General features: G+C 48.0%; 1 protein-coding gene across 1 annotated transcript; it reads right to left on the minus strand.

Moving 5' to 3' along the window:
• Positions 1-1501: 1501 nt before the first annotated feature.
• On the minus strand, positions 1502-10740 carry UTP11 (UTP11 small subunit processome component). Its single transcript, XM_037881825.2, has 8 exons — positions 10563-10740; positions 9174-9235; positions 8241-8343; positions 6534-6647; positions 5425-5518; positions 4932-5062; positions 2405-2515; positions 1502-1787 (listed from the first exon to the last, which is right to left on the minus strand). Exons 1-8 carry the CDS (start codon positions 10623-10625, stop codon positions 1704-1706), a joined length of 762 nt encoding a protein of 253 aa, XP_037737753.1. The 5' UTR covers positions 10626-10740; the 3' UTR covers positions 1502-1703.
• Between the last annotated feature and the right edge of the window lie 11168 nt (positions 10741-21908).

Below are 21908 nucleotides of genomic sequence, written 5' to 3' on the forward strand. Positions count from 1 at the left end.
AGCCATGCCAGAGTCCATTCATGCTGGGTCTGGAGGGCTGGCGAGAGGGTCACTAGCTCCAGCTACTTACTGATGTAGTCAGTATGTTTTACAATATGCCCTGGTATTGGAGGGGGGGCAGTTTGCTCTAATGGAGACTGTGATGCAGGACTAAGGCAGGAGAAGTCAGGTTCCAAACCTGGCTCTGCTCTTCAACATGGGACACTGGCAAAATTTGCAGTCACCTAAAGTGAGGCACTTTGGCTGGGGTTGTCAAAGGAGCCTAAGGAGTGGGGTGCTCAAATCCCATGGCACTTCAGACCCTAGGCATCTTCAAAAGCCCAGCCCTAAATCTGTAGGTAGGCATTTTCAAAACAGCCTGGTTCTGAGATACTGAGCGTCTGGAGTTCCGATTTCAGTGGCAGCTGCAGCTCTAGAAGTGGCCAGCTTTTCACTGTGGTGCCTCAATATACAGTCAGAATCCTAACTTCAGGCACCCCACCTCTGAAAATATTGGCCTGACTCCATTTCGCTCTCTGCAGAAGAGAGAGGAGAGTGGCTTACATGCATCACAGGAGTGTTGAAAAGATTCATTTATCTGTACCATGCTTTGATAACGTACAGGACTAAATATTAGTAGATATTTTGCAGTCAGCACAGTATACAGAATTCATATTAGCATTTCTGCCCTGGATTCTGCACACGAAAGCATCACTGAGTAGGAAGATCTGAGGACAGTTATCTGCCTGCCTAGTATTATCTCTACTACACATTTGGACTGACAACTGTTGCTGAGTTTTTTCTCCCCCAGTAGTGGCAGATGATTACCTGTTCTGTTCTTTTCCCTCTGAAGCACCTGCCATTGGCCACTGTTGGAAGACAGGATACTGGGATAGATGGACCTTTGGTCTGACACTGTCTGACCGGTCTTATGTAGGTAATTCATCACTTGCTCCTACACCAAAATTTTTTATTCTAGCTTCTTAAGGTATGAATATACATAGAGTGCTGCAGGGCCTCAGCTGTACCGAGACAGCTGCACCACTGCAGCGCATCTGGTGAAGACGATCTATACCGATGGGAGAGAGCTCTCCCGTTGGCATCAAATAACCACTTCCACGGGCGGCATAAGCTATGTCAGCAGGAGAAGCTTTCCTGCAGACACAACGCTGTGCACATGAACCCTTATGTCAGTGTAACTTGTCGCTCGGGGGGGTAGAAGAGAGATGCAATGGAACAGAGAAAACAGATGCTTAGAGATTGATCCTAGACTTTTACCATCTAGAGCACCAGGACAGGAGAGCTGCTCTGGAGCCTTCACCAGACCTAGGCAGATCACCATCCCCTAGCCACAAACTTTACCCCTGTCCCTGGTCAGGGTCCAGTCTCCCCTTTGTTTGTGTATTGTGCACACAAAATGCCTATCAAAAATGTAGTTACAAGCTCAGCATCTCTCTCTTGGGGTTTTCACCAAGGTATGTGGACACCCCTTCTGGGGTTTCCAATGTGTAAACACCAAAACTGAAGCAGAAATCTTCTTGGATTTATTAAATAGAACGTGTTATAGTTACAAATACCCATAGGGCTTACTTTGACAAAACATTAAACTGCAGTGAAAATAAGCCTGATGCTGACAAAATACCAGCACTTCTCCACAAGAAGCAACACATTCGTTATGTCAACTATATCTACACAAGGACATCAAAAACTATTTCCCAGAAAAATTAACGTTTCCGTTGGAATTTGAATTTGTAAACAGCTGGGCTATTTATGGTTTCTTTCTTCACCTTCACTTTGTAAGTTTTGTCCTGAAACGAAAACAAACAATTATTTTCTTTCCTATCAAATGATGAGAGAAACGTACCCTACGGGGAGAAAATGGAAGTGCTGGTGGAACTGGAGGTGCAGATTAGCTTCAGTGGTAACTGGGCAATTCCTCATCTTTAGTGGGCAGAAGATATTTTCATCTGCTTTTTCGTCTACTCGTGGTGCTAGCCACACAACCCCTTTCTGTGATTGGCAAGTCCCCACTGACACAGAAAATCTCTTTAGAGTCATTGGAATTTTGAGGATTTGTTCCTAATCTAGAGAGACCACAACCTCCTCGTTCCTCCCTTCTGCTACTCCACAGCTCCAGTTTCAAATTTACACAGCACTTTACAGTAGATTGATCAGGCTACACAGAGAACTGACTCTGCCCTAAATTTACGGAACAAAGGCCTGAATGGGTTCAATATCATATAAACAAGTTATCTGTGCTACCATTACAGCAGGAATGTTTCTTGGTAACTTTTATAAGGAGCTACCTGAAATGCTCCACAACAAGTAAGGAAACGTGCACACACACATAGACAACCTGTTCTCAGTTCTAAGACCCTTAACAAGTAGAGTCCAAAGAACAAGAGTTAAGTCTTTGCTCCCTCACCAAGAGGTCTTTGCGTGCCTGGATCTTCTGAGCAATAATAAACATCTTCTTTTCACGCTCAATACGCTGTTTCAGGAGGCTGTACTGGTGCTTCCTTTGTTGGGCTAATTTCTGAAGGCGGAAAAGAGCATTTTTTAGTAGAGCAAAAGAACAAGAAAAATATATTCTCTCCCTCAACTCATCCCAGGCTGCCAGGGATCACACTTAGGGTGACTCCCTGAGTTTTTGATTAAACAAAAAACCACACAAGTTCCACAAACGAAAAGTTCTATTGAAGTACCCAATACCAATTTTGTGGTTGCTTCCAAAAGGCTCATTGTTTAACTCCTCGAGCTGAGATTTCCTTGCACATACCATATTTCTAGCAGGGACCTAAGGGGTTAACACAGGCAAGATAATTAGGACAATAGGCCTCTAGGTCTTCTCCGATGATATGTGGCTGGAATCTTGGTTTTACAGCTCATCCAAAAGTCAATATGCCACAGCAGCAAAGGACCTCCTAGCTTCTTCTTCTTCTTCTTGTCCTTTGTGACTAAAGATGATGCTGACAGTTTTACAGCTTGTAAGTGTGGTTGTGGCTAAGACCTCCAGTGCACAAGTGGCAGTCCTTTCTGAATGAAAGGCAGAGCTTGCTCAGTGCTGAGAAAGAGATTACAGTCTATACCTGCTGAGTCTGCTACTGTTTACACTCAGCCACTATATGGCTCTTGGGGCACCGAAGCTAATCTTGAACTGGATAACCTTCTAGCACCATGATGGGTTTTAGCTCTGTACTGATTCAGAGCAAAAAGGGTCACCAAGACCAGTTCCTGAAGTCAAGATATTGCTTGGAGACCTCCCAGCCAAACAGTAACCCATCTGATTCTGCTTAACTTGTGAGAGCTGATGGGCTCAAAGCACAAGGTGGCACGGCTGCAGGTGTGACCTCGTTAATATCATTGAACAGGACAGTTCCCCACATGTTTACAATGTGACTAAGTCTTTGGAAGAGGAGAAAACCCATCAGTTGAAACTAGTCCAACCACTTTAACACCAAGCCAGAGTGAGAAGCCTGGCAGGAGGGAGGGGAGTGGGGAACGTTATCCGACATCTGATTTAAGAAGAACATGCTGCAATCTTATGAGCAATTTTAAACACCTTTATTTTTACCTTATTGCACATACTGACTCAAGCTTACAAGACTGCCCAATATATCCAAACTAATTAGGAGGCATTTATACTGCTAAACCCATGCTTAGCTGCTTCTGAGAGAGCGAGAACTGCTATGAAATTAAAACATCAGGAGCAAAGCTGGCGCTGTCTAAGCAATTCAAGCTGGAGAACAGAGGCCTGTGTGAAATATATTTTAAATTAAAGAACAGCTAGGAAATGAGATTTCAGCCTAAATACCTTCACAGGAAAGAGGAGGAGGCAGAGTACTGGATCACAAACCCCACTGTGTTCAAAGACAGAAGGAAAGAGAATCCAAGTATAACTTTATTAACCAAGAGCCATAGAAATAACAGACAAATCTCTGCATATATCCAGGGTATTATGATTGCCAAGTGCAAAGGAAAGAGGCAGAGTCTGTATATTTGTATCTACTAAAGCCACCCATTTCACAGGAAGCTCCTCCGTATCCCCACTTAGGGCTACATGATTCTTTTTTTGTTGTTTTTTTGAAGTGCTCAGATGCAGCATTATTACACTTTTATATATATAAAACAAACAAATGAATGAAGTTTCCCCATACCAGGACTTCTTAAAATCCTGGAAACCCAATTAAACACCATTTCTATAAGGAACAGAGACAGCAGTAAAATACCAAATCTGCACATGGAGTCACCAATGGTTCTATCTGTACTTCAAGCTGTACTTCCGAATAGCACTTTTGGAGTGGATACTGATGATTGCCTCAGTGGAAGAGAATTAACAGGGCCATAAGAAGAGAGACTCCTAAGAAAAAAGTCCACCATCCATGCAGGACTTGTACGATGTAGCACAAATGCTATTGGCATCAATTTAAACTGCCTCTTTTAGGGAGCAAAACTATCAAAAGACAATGAAGCTTCTGCAAGAGACATACTCAGCAGTATAGTGTGCACTCATGCTATGCCACCTTACTACATATGTTCTGCCAATCCATCTCAAGCCTGACATCCAGCACCATTTCTTACTGCTGTTCTGGTAAGGAAAGAATGCCTGTCATGCCCACTGTTTTGCAGTGCAGACAAGTGTCCCTAATTCACCAGGATGTGACTAAACTGCTTTTCTGCTTCTGGTCTTAGGGAAGATTTGATTACAGGATTCCAGATATGAAAGGCTGGCACCATGAGTACGGATGCCAATCAGTCCCTGACTCTTAGTCACTGTGCCCCTCAACCCCTGGTATCACCACCAAAAAGCCTTAGACTATAAAAGCAAACTTGTTCACCCAGAGAACGCTCCAATGGACTCTTCCTAGTGCCCGTTGCACTTTACTTTTAAAAATGTAAGGACCCCATTTGCTACTGAATGCTAAATCACAAAGGGTGGCAAAAGAGTCTACCTTTAAATGGGCTGGCTCAGTGGCTCCTTTTACTGTTTCCTTCTTCAGGGTTTCAATGGTAGGTCGGTTATACACTCTGTCCACTAGCTCTGGGGATGTGTTCAGGTGAGTTGCAACATCAAATTCTTGAACTAAAAACATTTTTTTAAAAGAATTTAAGATTAGTAACGAGAGTTCAGCAAATTTCTCGGGACAGATTCAGCATTTCATCCAAATATGTGGCTTATACTTGCTAGGAGATGCAGAGTACTAGGTCACTTTTTGCCCTATGCAGGTGTGAGGTCCAGCCCAACTGCCCGAGCAAGTGGGACAATCCATCTCCTTCACTGTTCAATAATGAGCCCCAGAGCCTCAGACAAGTCACCATTTCTGAGACAGGATCCCCCTCAAAGAGAAAGGTGTGAAGGAACAACCACACAATTTTAAAGATTTGGGGACAGCCTAAAGATGCTGAAGGGAAGTTCTTTTTCAGTAAATAAAGCCCTAATCTTACCTTCTTTTTTGGTATCAAAAAAGAACACGTGCTTGTTTGATTGCTTCCCCTGAGCGTCCAGCAGGTGGAGCTCCGATTTCATCCTTTCGATTTTCTGTGGGGAGGAGAAAAAACTTAGCCTTCAACAGCGGGCAATGCTTCCTTTGCGTCTCAGCAACAAATATTTTCTTAATATCTAAACTCTTCATTCCTATTAATTCTTTTGTAAACAGATAACAACCAGACAATTAGTCCATGGTTTACATTTGTGTCTCTTTAAAACCTTGTCAATTCAAGAAGAATTTAAAGTACTATCCCTCCCCGAACCCGTGGTTAGGTTTGTAATTTTACAATCATTTTCCTATTTTTCTCTCCTGTTTGCTGCATGAGAAAGCCACACAAACAAGAGGAAACTAACCACATAGATCTCAGAGTAGCAGCCGTGTTAGTCTGTTTTCGCAAATAGAAAAGGAGTACTTGTGGCACCTTAGAGACTAACAAATTTATTTGAGCATAAGTTTTCGTGAGCTACAGCTGAATGCATCCGATGAAGTGAGCTGTAGCTCATGAAAGCTTATGCTCAAATAAATTTGTTAGTCTCTAAGGTGCCAAAAGTCCTCCTTTTCTTTTAACCACATAGAGGAAAGAACAGAAATGACCATCCTCAAAGTACTGGCAAAGACACAAAGGCTTTTGTTTCTCTAGTCTCATTACAGAGATCTTAGGTGCTAGTGTAACAGCAGATATAACATTTTCAGACAGAACTTGATCTAAATTGACTGCATCCCTTTAAAACTAAACAGTTATTTCAGAATCAATAATTTTCAATTCACACTAAACATCAGAAACGAGGCTAAGCATTTAATGTCTAAAATCTACATAATGTTTTACGATAGTTTATCCAGCATACCATGCACTGTCTAAGCAACGGAGCAGTCTAGGACACAGTTTCAATCAAAGATCCCCATATACAACTGAGCTGTATTGACATTTTCTTCTGTCATTTCTGGTATGACTGAAATCTGACATGATCAAACAAATGCCTATCAGCCAATGGAACAAATGAAGGTAAAAATGTATTCATTATGAACAAACTGGACGATAATGAGAGGATCAGTAAAGACTATTACCTTAGCCTCTGCCACTCTTTTCATTTCTATATATTTGAGATCCTGTGTCCTCATCACCTTCAGCTGTTCCTGGGTCACCTCTTCCTTTGGCTGCTTAATTACATGAACTCCATCCTAAAAGCAAACAAAGTACATTAACTGCAGAGATGAACACGCTCCTAAAAGTAAGGCCTTGTCTACACCAGTGGTTCTCAAAGCCGGTCCACCGCTTGTTCAGGGAAACTCCTGGCGGGCCGGGCCGGTTTGTTTACCTGCCGCATCCGCAGGTTCAGCCGATTGCAACTCCCACTGCCCGCGGTTCACTGCTCCAGGCCAATGGGGGCTGTGGGAAGCGGCACGGACCGAGGGATGTGCTGGCCGCTCTTCCTGCAGCCCCCGTTGGCCTGGAGCAGGAACCATGGCCAGTGAGAGCCGCAATCGGCCAAACCTGCGGACGCAGCAGATAAACAAACTAGCCCAGCCCGCCAGGGGCTTTCCCTGAACAAGTGGCGGACCGGCTTTGAGAACCACTGGTCTACACTACAAAGTTTTCTCAGCAAGAGTTATGCCGCTTTAATTAAAGCACTTTAATTAAAACCGCTGTTGCATGTCCATACTAGTTCCTTGTGTCAGCAGAGTGCATCCATACTAACAGCTCTTGCATCGACAGAGAGAGAAATGCACTGTGGTAGCTATCCCACTGTGCAACTGGCTGCAGGGTGCTTTGGGAAGGGCTTGAAATGCCTCATGAGGCAGGTATAGCATCACATGATGCAGGTTTCTCAATCCCATCATTCAAGGGGCATCCTAATAGATTGTCAGTGGCTTTTCAACTGGATCGTGTGATGGGGGGGGGGGGGGGGGAAGCAGGCTCACTGACCTATCCTGAAGCAGGGGGAGGGAACCCAACCCCCCCGCCCTCTCTCCCTTGCCAGCCTCCAGCTTTGCTCAGCACAGCCTGCAGTTGTGATTCCCTCCAAGTTTTCCGACAGCCTCCATAGCTTCTGGGAGCGGCATCCCGGGCAGCTCTGCGAGCTCTCTGTGCTGAAGAATGTCAAAGCAGTCCCCCACCCCCGCCCAGCCGCAGTCTGCCTGCTGCTGTGTACCTAGCGCAGGGCAGAACAAAAGGCGCATCCCAACGATTTGCTCTTTGCGCACTCAGCTGTAAGATACTTTCCAGAGGGGAGGGGCACATGCCTGCAGATCAAACCAGCGAGCAGAGCGATCACGGCAGGCATCGTGGGATGCTGGCGGAAGCCAGTTCCGTCGACAAAACAAACAGCGTGTCTACACTGACGCTTTGCTGCTTTAACTTTACAGCAAAAGGCTTTATGCAGCTTGTTGAGGTGGTTTTGTCAGCAAAACAGCAGAGTTTTGCCGCCAAAAGTAGCTTTGTAGTGTGTACACCTCCCCTGTTTTGCCGACAAAAGCTGCCTTTTGCCAATAAAACTTTGTAGTGGAGACAAGGCCTAAGCTACTAGGGCAGAGGAAGAGCCTTTCAATGCCTTACTCTTCTAATAAAGACTCCAGAGGGTAAAATGAGCATCTCCCCTGATATCAGGGGCAGGCCACTCTACAGCCAGCCACAGTGGGTACCAGGCTATTTAATCATATATAATAATTTTTTTTATGGGGCTGGGGGGGAAGAGAGGCAGAAGAAACCCAGACATTCATTACTCAAAGCAGAATAAGGCCACCCTGTCTGAATACAACAAACCAGATTCTCACCTGGAGGTGCACACGGGTCATTTTAAAATAAAACTCATCAGGATTTTTCTCCAGGGCCTTCTTGCGAAGTGCTTTGAGCACATTCTGCTTCTTGTGATAGTCACTGAAAAACAAGACAATATGTTTGACACCACCTGCATTCAGGTGGGCACACCCATCAAATGAAACGCTCAATACTCAATAATGATGCTAAATCCTCCAGAGCCTTGCAGCTTTGCAGCAGCACAAAAGACATTTAAATAGAAGGAGAAATCCACAGACCATTTATCCACTGGATTTATTCCTTTCTCCAAGCCGCCAGCATGATCCTCTCCAGGTGTTCAGGGCGAAAGTCCCAGCTGCGGCTCACTCATCCCGCCCGCCGGTCCCAGGGAGAGCAGAGCCCACAGACCGGCAAGCAGCTCAGCCACGAACGCCACCGAGGAAAGGGGGTTGGGTTTGTTTTTAAGGTGGGTGGTCGTCACTATCAGAGGGGGCTCCGCTCTCTTAGATCTCAACACCAGACACGCCAGCGTTCGCACGGAACCTGCCAGCCCCAGGAGGACCCCGGAGGAGTAAAGCCAAGCCCCCGCCGAGCCGGCCGCGGGCGCAGGGCCCCAGGGAAGTCGGGGGCGGCAGGAAACCCCGAACAAGGCGACTCTGCTCAGGCTGCACCGCGCACTGACGGCGGGGCCGGGGTCAGCTCCCGGGGACCCCCCGCCCCGGGACCCCCGCCCCGCCCCGGGGACCCCCCGCCCTGCCCCGCCCCGCGCCCCCCGGGGACCCCGGCCCGGGACCCCCGCCCCCCCCCCGGGGACCCTCCCGCCGTGCCGTGCCCCGCCCCCCCCGGGGACCCCGGCCCGGGACCCCCGCCCCCGCCCCGGGGACCCTCCCGCCGTGCCCCGCCCCGCCCCCCCGGGGACCCCGGCCCGAGCCGGGCGCGGCGGGACTCACTCGGCGCGGCGCTTGTAATCCTCCTTCTTCTCCAGCAGGCCCAGCTGCCTGCGGGACCGGGGCTGGAAAAGCGAAGCGAGACACGGGGCTGAGCGAGGCGCTGCCGGCGGGGCCCCGGGGGAGGCTCCCGGGTAGAAGGGACGCGGGGGGGCGGCGGCCCTGCCTCGCGCGCGGCGGTCTCGGGGGGGGGGGGGGAGCGGCCCTGCCTCGCGCGCGGCGGGCTCGGGGGGGGGGGCGGCCCTGCCTCGCGCGCGGCGGGCTCGGGGGGGGGGGGGGGGCGGCGGCCCTGCCTCGCGCGCGGCGGGCTCGGGGGGGGGGGGGGGGCGGCGGCCCTGCCTCGCGCGCGGCGGGCTCGGGGGGGGGGGGGGGGGGGGGGGCGGCGGCCCTGCCTCGCGCGCGGCGGGCTCGGGGGGGGGGGGCGGCGGCCCTGCCTCGCGCGCGGCGGGCTCGGGGGGGGGGCGGCGGCCCTGCCTCGCGCGCGGCGGGCTCGGGGGGGGGGCGGCGGCCCTGCCTCGCGCGCGGCGGGCTCGGGGGGGGGGCGGCGGCCCTGCCTCGCGCGCGGCGGGCTCGGGGGGGGGGCGGCGGCCCTGCCTCGCGCGCGGCGGGCTCGGGGGGGGGGCGGCGGCCCTGCCTCGCGCGCGGCGGGCTCGGGGGGGGGGCGGCGGCCCTGCCTCGCGCGCGGCGGGCTCGGGGGGGGGGCGGCGGCCCTGCCTCGCGCGCGGCGGGCTCGGGGGGGGGGCGGCGGCCCTGCCTCGCGCGCGGCGGGCTCGGGGGGGGGGCGGCGGCCCTGCCTCGCGCGCGGCGGGCTCGGGGGGGGGGCGGCGGCCCTGCCTCGCGCGCGGCGGGCTCGGGGGGGGGGGCGGCGGCCCTGCCTCGCGCGCGGCGGGCTCGGGGGGGGGGCGGCGGCCCTGCCTCGCGCGCGGCGGGCTCGGGGGGGGGGGGGGGGGGGGGGGCGGCGGCCCTGCCTCGCGCGCGGCGGGCTCGGGGGAGGGGGGGGGGGGGGGCGGCGGCCCTGCCTCGCGCGCGGCGGGCTCGGGGGAGGAGGGGGGGGGGGGGCGGCGGCCCTGCCTCGCGCGCGGCGGGCTCGGGGGAGGAGGGGGGGGGGGGCGGCGGCCCTGCCTCGCGCGCGGCGGGCTCGGGGGAGGAGGGGGGGGGGGCGGCGGCCCTGCCTCGCGCGCGGCGGGCTCGGGGGAGGAGGGGGGGGGCGGCGGCCCTGCCTCGCGCGCGGGGGGGGGCGGGCTCTGGGGGGGGGGGGGGGGGGCGGCGGCCCTGCCTCGCGCGCGGCGGGCTCTGGGGGGGGGGGCGGCGGCCCTGCCTCGCGCGCGGCGGGCTCGGGGGGGGGGGCACGGGCGCCTCACAAGGGCCCGACGCGGCGTCTCGCGGCCTCACCTGTCCCCGCTCCCGGTGCTGCCGCTGCCCGGCCTTGGCCGCTTTCCTGAAGGCGGCCGCCATGGCGCAGGCCGCGGAGCTGCGGGGCTCGGCCGGATCGGGCTGGGGCCGGCGCCGCTCCCGGAAGCGCCCGCAGCATCCGGGGAAGAGAGGCGCCCGCTGCGCCCCCGCGGCTTCCACCGGGCCCCAGCCCCGGCGCGGGCTCCCGGAAAACGTCAGCTGAGGCGCGGGGGTCCGGGGTCAGGGGGTGCAGAGATGCCCAGAGGCCAGGGGTCACGGGGTGCAGAGGTGCCCGGGGGTCGGGGGGTCAGGGGGTGCAGAGGTGCACAGGGGTCAGGGGGTGCAGAGGTGCCCGGGGGTCAGGGGTGACGGGGAGCATGGATATCAGGGGGTCAGAGGCTCCAGGGACACCTGCGGGTCAGGGGTCACAGGGAACAGAGACTCCCAGGAGTCAGGGGGTTACTGGGGTCAGAGGCTCAAGGGCAGCATAGTTGAGGGGGGTAAAAGGGATCACAGGGCTCAAATGCCCTTTGCCTTCCTGTCCTGTCTCACTGGACTGGGGTGGCCTTGGCTCCCTCCCCCCACATCCAGCCCCCTTGCGTGCTCTGCTCCTCGATCTAGCGGAGAAAGGTACACCACCATCTAAATGCTGGGAGTTGGAGCTAGACAAACTCAGACTGGAAAGAAGTGTACATTTGTAACACTGAGTAAGTAACCATGGGAACAACTTCCCCAGGGTCATGGGGGAGTCTCCATCACTGATCATTTTTAAATCAAGATTGGGTGTTCTCCTAAAATATCTTCCCTAGGAATATTTTGGGGAAGTTCCATGGCCTGTACTATAAAGGAAGTCAGGCTAGGTGATCACAATCATAGAATCCTAGAATATCAGGCGTGGAAGGGACGTCAGGAGGTCATCTAGTCCAACCCCCTGCTCAAAGCAGGACCAATCCCCAACTAAGTCATCCCAGCCAGGGCTTTGTCAAGCCTGACCTTAAAAACTTCTAAGGAAGGAGACTCCTCCACCTCCCTAGGTAACCCATTCCAGTGCTTCACCACCCTCCTAGTGAAAAAGTTTTTCCTAATATCCAACCTAAACCTCCCCCACTGCAACTTGAGATCATTACTCCTTGTTCTGTCATCAGGTACAACTGAGAACAGTCTAGAGCCATCCTCTTTGGAACCCCCTTTCAGGTAGTTGAAAGCAGCTATCAAATCCCCCCTCATTCTTCTCTTCTGCAGACTAAACACTCCCAATTCCCTCAGCCTCTCCTCCCCCCTAATAATTTAAGCACAGTTGGCCCATCAGGCCTTGGAATCTATGAAACTGGGCAGGGGTGTTAAAGCCAGGCTGGGTGCAGATCCACAGAGTTCAGCGGGAGAGCCATCCCTGTCTACACTGTTAAGTATCAGAGGGGTAGCCGTGTTCGTCTGTGTCCACAAAAACAACGAGGAGTCCAGTGGCACCTTAAAGGCTAACAGATTGATTTGGGCATAAGATTTCGTGGGGAAAAAACCCACTTCTTCAGATGCATGGAGTGAAAATTACAGATGCAGGCGTAAATATGCTGATCCATGAAGAGAAGGGAGATACCTTACAAGTGGAGAACCAGTGTTGACAGGGCCAGTTCAATCAGGGTGGATGTGGTCCATTCCCAATAATTGATGAGGAGGCGTCAATTCCAAGAGAGGGAAAATTGCTTTTGCAGTGAGCCAGCCACTCCCAGTCACTATTCAAGCCCAAATTAACAGTGTTAAATTGGCAAATGAATTGTAGCTCTGCAGTTTCTCTTTGAAGTCTGTTTTTGAAGTTTTTTTGTTGAAGTATGGCTACTTTTAAATGTTAGAGAATGTCCATGAAGATTGAAGTGTTCTCCTACTGGCTTTTTTATGTTACCATTCCTGATGTCTGATTTGTGTCCATTTATTCTTTTACGTAGAGACTGTCTGGTTTGGCCAGTGTACATGGCAGAGGGGCATTGCTGACACATGATGGCATGGATCACATTAGTAGATGTAAAAAGAAAAGGAGTACTTGTGGCACCTTAGAGACTAACCAATTTATTTGAGCATAAGCTTTCGTGAGCTACAGCTCACTTCATCGGATGCATACTGTGGAAAGTATAGAAGATCTTTTATACATACAAAGCATGAAAAAATGGATGTTTACCACTACAAAAGGTTTTCTCTCCCCCCACCCCGCTCTCCTGCTGGTAATAGCTTATCTAAAGTGATCACTCTCCTTACAATGTGTATGATAATCAAGTTGGGCCATTTCCTTTTGTAGTGGTAAACACCCATTTTTTCATGCTTTGTGTGTATAAAAGATCGTCTGTACTTTTCACAGTATGCATCCGATGAAGTGAGCTGTAGCTCACGAAAGCTCATGCTCAAATAAATTGGTTAGTCTCTAAGGTGCCACAAGTCCTCCTTTTCTTTTTGCGAATACAGACTAACACAGCTGTTACTCTGAAACCTGTCATTAGCAGATGTGCAGGTGAATGAGCTCCTGATGGTGTGGCTCATGTGGTTGGGTCCTCTGATGGTGTCGCTAGAGTAGATATGGGGACAGAGTAGGCAACGGGGTTTGTTACAGGGGGATTGGACCACTGTTGTGGTCACCACTTTCACAAAATTATGATGAATCTTGAACAATGTCTTGTGAGGTATCACTGGAAAAGTCATAATCTGTTACATGCATTTCAACAGGAATGTGACTCATCGTTGTGTGTGAAGTGATGAGATTTTGCTATAGATTTGTTACTGAAACATGTTGTAAGTCTGGGAAACATCCACAGACTAGTTCCTTAGAAATAAGGGATTGTGAACACAACCCTTACATGTCAAGCCTCACGTAAATGAAGGATGTAAGCAAGAATTTGCAATTAATCTGAAGGACTGAATGCAGGGCATGACACAGCAAGGATTTTTCCAGCACTGGGAGGAGAGTATAAAATAAGGGACAATGACATCACCAGGCCACCTCTCCTCCTCCCCATATTGAAGGTAACAAGATTGTTTGGAAGACATAGAAACATTTGAACTGGGTGGGAGTGGTCCTAACTGGAAAAACTTTCCAGTTGGCACAGACTGCTATAGGGTTTTGGGTAAGAGAAACCTTATCACTTCAAATTTGATTTAGCTTGGTAAAGTTTAGGAATTGGACTGCAATTGTATCTTTTATTTCTTTTTGTAATCAGTTCTGATTTTCTATGCCTATACCACTTATAATCACTAAAATCTGTCTTTCTGTAGTTAATAAACTTATTTTAATGTTTTAGCTAAGCCTGTGTGTTTTTGACAGAATTTTGGGGAATCTACTCAGGTTACAAAGGCTGGTGTATATTCATATCCTTTGATGAAATGACAAACTAATTAATGAGCTTACGCTGATGAAGGGGGTCTTGAGCAAGGTAAGACTCAGATTTCTGGGGTGCAAGGCTGGCACTATGGATAGGCAGGTGTTGCCCCATTTGTAATTCAAAAGTGGCTAGGCATAGCATTCTGGTGTATGTCTTGGGGGGTGACTTGCATGCTGGAGGCTGGGGTGAGTGGGCACAGTGGCAGCTCACACAGCAAAACAGGGCATAGTGCACACCAGACTGGAGAGTTAAGGGGGCACAGCAATTCCACAGTCCAAAATATACTCTGGGGCATGTCACACTCAGTCAATAGGCTTTCTGCAATATTGCCAGTGCCAAAAGGGTCCCCAATGTCACAAGACTGGCTTAAAAATCATTAGGTTTTTTTAAAGGTGGCATCTTTTTATTTGGCATCTGGTTTTTAATCTGTAGGTCACACTGGGAGTCACATTTGCAAGCTCTTCTCCTCAACCATGAGGGCTGGCAACTTAATTGTTTCTCTTAATCCTAGCTGAGATTCTCAAGTACATAGTCACTTATCTCCAAGAACTGGGACTTTAAGTAAAATATCAAATATTGTGAGACTTGTAATAACATTGTGAGAATGGGTAACACTGTTTCTGTGACCTAATAGGGCTTTTCATTTCAACTTCTGTGGTTCATTGTGGAGTTATTTTTATTATCTCACATATGAAAAGCTCTGGGCACGACTGGTTCATTTCAGCTCCTTCACAGCCAAACCTGGTGGCAGGGACTGTTTAAATTTCTCAGCCTTTTCCTTGTCTGTGATGACCAGAGTGTAGAAATACCGGCTGCAACGCACCTTAAATTTCACATTGTCTGGGAGGCTTGCAAACTCCCCAATCCTGAGTTCAACATAACGACACAACAGCCTGATGCAAGCCCCTTCACAGTGAAATGGAGGTAGGGAATACAGAAGATTTTGCAGCATGTTAGGGTATTTGTCATCTGAAAAAAATCAAACAAATGGATTTTTGTTTTGTTACAGTGACAATGCCTCTCTAAATTAATACTATTAATTATGTTAATCTGTGATAAAATCATTTTATTCTATTGAAAATATTTGACTTTGAAACTGTGTTACACAGCTGTTGAGAGAATTTAATAGCTTAAAACAACCGTGATTTGGTGTGCTGTTTTCTCAACATCCTGCAGGAGAGAGTTTTGGCTCAAAAAGTCTCCTGGGGCCAGTTTAATTCAGGTGATACTTCACTAGAACCCAGACTTGTTTATAGAGCTAAAGGCAGTGTCTAGGATTCAAGGGTTTAGACAGACATTGAGGGGGAGAAGGGATCACATCTGGGATCTCCACATTTGCATCTGTCTTCAGACACCTTGGAAGTGCCTTTCTTGTTCATGGTGGCAGCAATCTGTCTTCAAATGAAAGGGTGGAGCCTCCCGCTGAACACTCCCCTTCTCTATTTCCCTCCCCACAGTTCTCTGTAATGTGGAAAGTATGCGTGTTTCCCATTGCAACTTCTTCGGCTGGCATTGCCACATTTACAAACAGCCTTGTGTCTTAATCCAATTACAGCACCCTGGGACCTCGGAAATTTTACCAGAAACCCTTATTTGGCTGAACCACTAAGATTTATTTATGAAAATAAAACCTAGAATACTTGACTAAAACTTCTGCAGATAGTTGTCTATTCCTTGCCAAGCTGTGGCAAAGTCAAAAATACTAGAAATAAGTTCTTGCACTGTTAAACAACATTCTTTTATTGATTCTGTTACTTGCTATACTGAGATATGTATCAATCAAGAGTCTGATATTGGCTGTGAGTGTTATGACAACATAATTGCATGTTACTGAAAACCTGCATTTTGACTGGTAACAGATTTGTCACATCTCTGCAGGTTCCTGTCTTCATACCTGATCACTACGAGACTGGGAGCTGGAGAAGCAAGCCACAGGTGAAAATAGACCCTTGAGTTTCTGCTTCTCTATAAACAATAAAAGTGTTGCCCATTGCCATAGATACCATGGGTTTAATCCTGCTTCCATTGAGGTCAATTGTAAAACTCTCATTGACTTCAGTATGTGCAAGATCAGAGTCCTCAAATACATATATTTTCTGCCATGGCTTATTGTGGCTCAGACCTTTGCTCCGTCCTGCCTTTCCTCTCTTCCACTGGTTGGAAGCATCATCTGTTCTCTTGACGTCATGCGTGTTGGTGAATTCCAGGATTGATGTGGCAGCAGTTGTGAATGTCCTGTTTTTTTGTAGGGAAGTTTGTCTCTTTCCTATTAAGACTGTTGAGCTCTCTCTTGCTGATGAAAAGATAGAGGTTTTGTTTTCACACCAACAGCACAATCTCTTTATAAAATTAGAAGAGATGCCTCTGTTTAAAAAACAAACAAAAAACCTTATTGACTGTATGGGAGCTGGGTGGCTCAAAGAAATGGGTTATGGAGACTTCAGTTTTTAGGTTTTAAGCTTGATTCTGACCTAGATCAGAAGTGAGTGAATATTGTTACCATTTTTTGGCTGTTCAGTGACCTATGAGAAAGTGGACTCAACCTAGTTCCAAATGGGCATAACCGCTTGTCATAAAATTCATCATCACAATTCAGAGTAGCAGCCGTGTTAGTCTGTATTCACAAAAAGAAAAGGAGTACTTGTGGCATCTTAGAGACTAACAAGTCTCTACGTAAAAGAATACATGGACACAGATCAGACGTCAAGAATTATAACATTCAAAAACCAGTCGGAGAACACTTCAATCTCTCTGGTCACTCAATTAGAGACCTAAAAGTGACAATTCTTCAACCAAAAAACTTCAAAAACAGACTCCAACGAGAGACTGCTGAATTGGAATTAATTTGCAAACTGGATACAATTAACTTAGGCTTGAATAGAGACTGAGAGTGGATGTGTCATTACACAAAGTAAAACTATTTCCCCATGTTTATTCCCCCCCCCCCCCGACGTTCTTGTCAACTGCTGGAAATGGCCCACCTTGATTATCACTACAAATGGTTTTCTCCCCCACCCCCCCGCCCCACTCTCCTGTTGGTATTAGCTCATCTTAAGTGATCACTCTCCTTACAGTGTGTAGGGTAACACCCATTGTTTCATGTTCTCTGTGCATATAAATCTCCCCACTGTATTTTCCACTGAATGCATCCGATGAATTGAGCTGTAGCTCACGAAAGCTTATGCTCAAATAAATGTGTTAGTCTCTAAGGTACCACAAGTCCTCCTCATCATCACAATTGGCACTATTTGGTCTTCTGGTTGGCAATCTGAGCTCAGACACAAGCACAATCATTTTGGCTAGACTGCGCACCAAATAGTTTAGATTTGACTTTAAGGCTATAAGCTTCTTGTGCAAGGATTGTCTTTATTTTTCTGTCTTGAACAGGGTGGGGAACATAGCATTTAACAAATACATTGTATAATGAAATGTAAGAAGTCTGTGCAGTTGGTGACCATGTGAATCACTTTCTGTATCCTCAAAAAGAAAAGGAGTACTTGTGGTAGCTGTAGCTCACGAAAGCTTATGCTCAAATAAATTGGTTAGTCTCTAAGGTGCCACAAGTACTCCTTTTCTTTTTGTGAATACAGACTAACACGGCTGTTACTCTGAAACCTTTCTGTATCCTGCGCCTCAGGTCCCTATCTGTGAAATGTGGATAGTACTTCCCTACCTCACAAGGCCATTATGATGATAAAACCCATTAATGATAGTGAGGTGCTCAGATACTTCAGGTGATGAAGTCCAGATAAGTACCCAGATGGAGCAGAATCCCCAAATTACCACTTAACCTTGACTTGAGCTGTAGTTCCCTTCAAAATTACAACAGACTTTTAGCACACTGAGGAAAGATATATTCAATGACTTAATGATGGAAAAACAAACCTTTACTGTGATCCAAGTGACCTCGCTAGTCTAAACAAAGAGTGAGTCACCAAGGAAGGAGTGACCCTGCATGTAGCATCTGCAGAGAGTGACTTAGAGCTGAGATCTACTCGGTACAGCTCCTAGTGACTCAACTGGCAGACAGAAGACTCTGACAAAAGAGAAAACGGGAGGCTATAATCCAAACTGAACTAAACCATAAACTTTGAGCTGCGCAATGGACACCACTCTTGAAATGGCTATTTGCCTCCATATTCTAGTTCCAATTTGGCTGCATGATCTGTTGTACGTCATATTCCCAGTGTATCCTATATACCAAAACTAGACATGTACTAAAAAAAAGAGAAATGTGGCAAAGATTTTCCTTCCTTGGTACAATCCATCCACTTTTACAATGTTATCTTTACTCATGCTGTGAGGAGAAATTGAAAACCAGCAGTGCACAAACCACACACAAATTGGAGGTTTGTTTCATAGATGCACCAAAAAGATACCTTAATTTTAGAGATGGCATCCAGCTAGAATTGTGTGAATCTGTTAATCCTTTGGTTTTAATGAAAAATTCCAATCTGAGTGGTGACCTGGGAGTGGGTGGGTGTCATATATGACTTGCTTGCTGCATTCCATTTCTTCTTATAATTCATTGGCCTTTCTGCAACATTCCTTTCTTGGATTTATACTTTTTTATGATCTTGAAATTCATCTGTGGGGTTCCCTCTTCTCCTCATGGAACCACAATAAAGTTGTTTTCTATTCTTTGTATCTAAATCTTCATTTAGCACAAAATGGCACTGCTAGACAGTTTCCTTGTTTGATTTACTTAACTCCACTATTCACATTTGAAGGTTTCTACACTTCCTAAGCACCTCACTGACTATAATATCAGCTTAATATCTGATATGTCCTTTCTCAGAGGATTCTACCATGCCTTTGCAAAACACAGACTTAAGGATTTAACAGGTCTCTTCATCTCTAACTACTGAGAATTTAAGTCCATTTAAAGATTTTGCTTTTATCTTATAAGACCCTTTTAGATTTTAGAAATTTTAGGGTGCGTTTTGTTCTTTTGAAGTTACGTGTGAGAGATTTCCTGCCAGCAGGAATCTGCTTCAGGCTGGTCTGGATTTTGGGCAGGGACCCCAGCTCTATTGGCTAGCTAGGACAGGCCCCAATGAATAGAAGATGAGGGGGCAAAAGTGGCTGGTAAGCCCCTAACATTACAATGCTTTTGTGGCCACATCTTCCGCTGATGTAAATCACAATAGCTCTATTTAAGTCAATGGAACTATGTCAGTTCACAGCAGCTGACGATCTGTCCATTTATGTTTTAAAAAGAGAAGAAAAATCCCCAAGTCAAGCAAAATTTACCTGTGCAGCCTGGCCTGTGGATAGTGTCCTGGTTTGTGTCATGCTTGAGATGAATAAAATGCACAAATTATTTATTTCATCTGCCTATAAATGTCAAAAATGGGTAATAGACAAAACTCTTGAAACATAAACTAATATGTGAGAGACCTAATTAATTTAGAAAAAAGTGAAAAAATTAGGTTTTTTAAATTGTATCTAATTGAATTAGAATTTTACAGTTCAGTTAGCAGCAAAAGAAGACTCTGTTGTAGGAGCTGTGGGTCTTTGTGAACTGACTGGCTATGTGGTGTGCTAAGGGCAAGAAATAATAGGCAGATGAATGATCCTTCCAAAGCAAAATCACACAGTCCATCCAGGTCTATCAGATATTCTGTCCTATTTGTTCTCAGATACTCCTGTTCCCTGTAAAGTAAAGCAAATGATGAAACAATAAAAGGCATCCAACACAAACAGCAATTCAGCAAAACAAAGAGAAACAAAGATAACTGAGGAACTGCCTCTATCCATAATAAAGGGAGGAACCAAGGAGAAAGCAAGTGGCCAGACGCTTCTTGTATTTAATATGTTTAAATGATTTACGAAAATTCACATTTTCTGCTGTGGCGCTCCCTACAAAATCCAGGGTTGCAGAGCAAGAGAATACTGTGATTCCTGGCTTGATGAGCACAACAGCTCCCAGGAGGTGGTGCTCCAGGGCAAGAGATGGAGGAGGCTGGTGCAGACATTTTCAAACTACCTTTAAGAGAAAGGATTCAATGCAGGAAAAGTTTCACAAGGCTCATTCCCTTTCCAGCAGCCACTGGCTGCTGCCAGGACTTTCCCAAAGTACAGCAGCTAGTACGTCTCTCTGGTGACCTCAGAAAAAGAACAGTGGGAAGAGCAGCTCTGACTGAAGACTATGGCTACCGTGAAGCCTTATTATATGTTGTTTGCAGGCTTGTTGTCGCCGTGTTGGTCCCAGGAAATGAGAGAGACAAGGTGGGTGAGGTAATATCTTTTATTGGACCAACTTCTGTTGGTGAAAGAAACAAACTTTCAAGCGACGCAGAGCTCTTCAATACATATTTTCCTGCCAATAAAGTTTACTTAAACTGAACTGAAACTGAATTAAATTAATTCCTTGGTTCATCTACAATTTTTATATCTGTCCTCCTCCCTTACACAACTCTGGGTTGAACTTTCTTCTTATTTAAACCAAAAACATTGGGTATTAAACTGAACTGATTCTACAGGCCCACTATGGTAGTTTGGCTCTTTAATCACTGCCTGTATGTCCAAACAGAACTTAAAGGATGAAAGGAGATCTTGTCCATTCCCTGACCCTTAGGAGGAGAGTCCTGCTCTGCAGCAGGTACACTATGTACATGTCCACGCTTTGCTATAGCTGTAAATGACATTGACATGCTTTGTAAGGCATGTTGGAGAAAAAGTATAATGACAAAAACTGGATTTAAAAAGATTGAGAATAAATGAACTCATCATTAAGGGAGTTTGAAGGACCCTAATATAACCTGAATTCCTCCTAGGATTTTAGGGAGAGCTGGTTTTGGCCTTTTGCTGAACTGAATTTCTTTGGAAGATAGCTGGAATATTTTCAAAACTGTTTATGTCCATGCTTTGCAAATAATGCAAACTGAGCCTCTGCTGTCCCTCACTCAGGGCTATTTATGCAGTGTGGTAAGCCTATCTACTTGGCTTGGAGCAGGGACTACTTTAGGGGAACATCATAAAAGGCTGTGAAGGAACACAACATTATTAGCACCACACATAAACCATAGATGTGGGGGACACTATGAAATCAAAAGGTAGCAGTTTTGAGTGCTTCACAAGCAATGGCAGTGCAAGCTTCCCACACACATTGCTCTCTGCCAGTCCATCTATCTCTAGCCTTTTACATTGTCAACCATTGCAATGGAATCTGAGGGGTTGCATCTAAACTCTGCTTAGAAGGGCCCCCTCAAGAAATTAGAGGCTGACTGGCCCATTCAGTATCACTAGTGTGACTTCTCATTGCAGGGGCATTCTGTTGGTAAGGTGGATACCCATACACTAGGAATGGGCTGAGACTGAAACATCAATTTACTAAGCGGAGGAACAGATTGAGCACAATCAGAGGGTAATAACCTTCACTCCCTCCTGACCTTGGGCAGATTCAAACCCAGGGCCTAGAGGTGACAAGAGATGCTCTTCATCCCCAGTCCCCTGCACCACCAAGGCCTGTCTGCTGGCCTCATGCTGAAGGGGAGGCAAGCTGTGAGAGAGTCAAGAAGATTTGGGTCAGGGCTAGGCTGGGCACCGCAGCGCCCGTCCTGCTGGCAGCTCTTCAGGGGCCTTCCTCCTGACTGCCGGTGGGCGCCCAAAGCCCTAGTTTGCAGAGACCGATCACAGGATTTCAGGAGGGAGTCTCGAGGGTTAGGCACGTACTTGTGCAAATTAATGCCCTTCCCCCAGGGCCCTTGCACGCCCAGCATCCCCGCTCCGGCCCTCCTCTCCAATGCCCTGCCTCGTTCCCCCCAGTGCCCTGCCTCCTTCCCCCCCAGTACCCTCCCTCCCCCCACCCTTCTTTCCAGTGCCCTGCCTCCTTCCTCCATTACCCTCCCTCCCCCCCAATGTCCTGCCTCCTTCCCCTCAGTACCCCCCCACCCTTCCCCCAATGCCCTGCCTCCTTCCCCCCCAGTACCCTCCCTCCCCCCACCCTTCTTTCCAGTGCCCTGCCTCCTTCCTCCATTAC

This window comes from Chelonia mydas, chromosome 19, assembly GCF_015237465.2.
Source record: "Chelonia mydas isolate rCheMyd1 chromosome 19, rCheMyd1.pri.v2, whole genome shotgun sequence".
Classification (NCBI taxonomy): Eukaryota; Metazoa; Chordata; order Testudines; family Cheloniidae; genus Chelonia; species Chelonia mydas.

Bases quoted from the DNA above. Each gene is read 5' to 3' on its own strand.
- UTP11 (XM_037881825.2), bottom strand. From the start codon at position 10,625: ATGGCGGCCGCCTTCAGGAAAGCGGCCAAGGCCGGGCAGCGGCAGCAC. The intron at 5,063-5,424 runs GTAAGATTAGGG...AAATGTTTTTAG, and splicing joins TTTTGATACCAAAAAAGAAG to TTCAAGAATTTGATGTTGCA. The intron at 1,788-2,404 runs GTGAGGGAGCAA...TTTTCGTTTCAG, and splicing joins AGGCACGCAAAGACCTCTTG to GACAAAACTTACAAAGTGAA.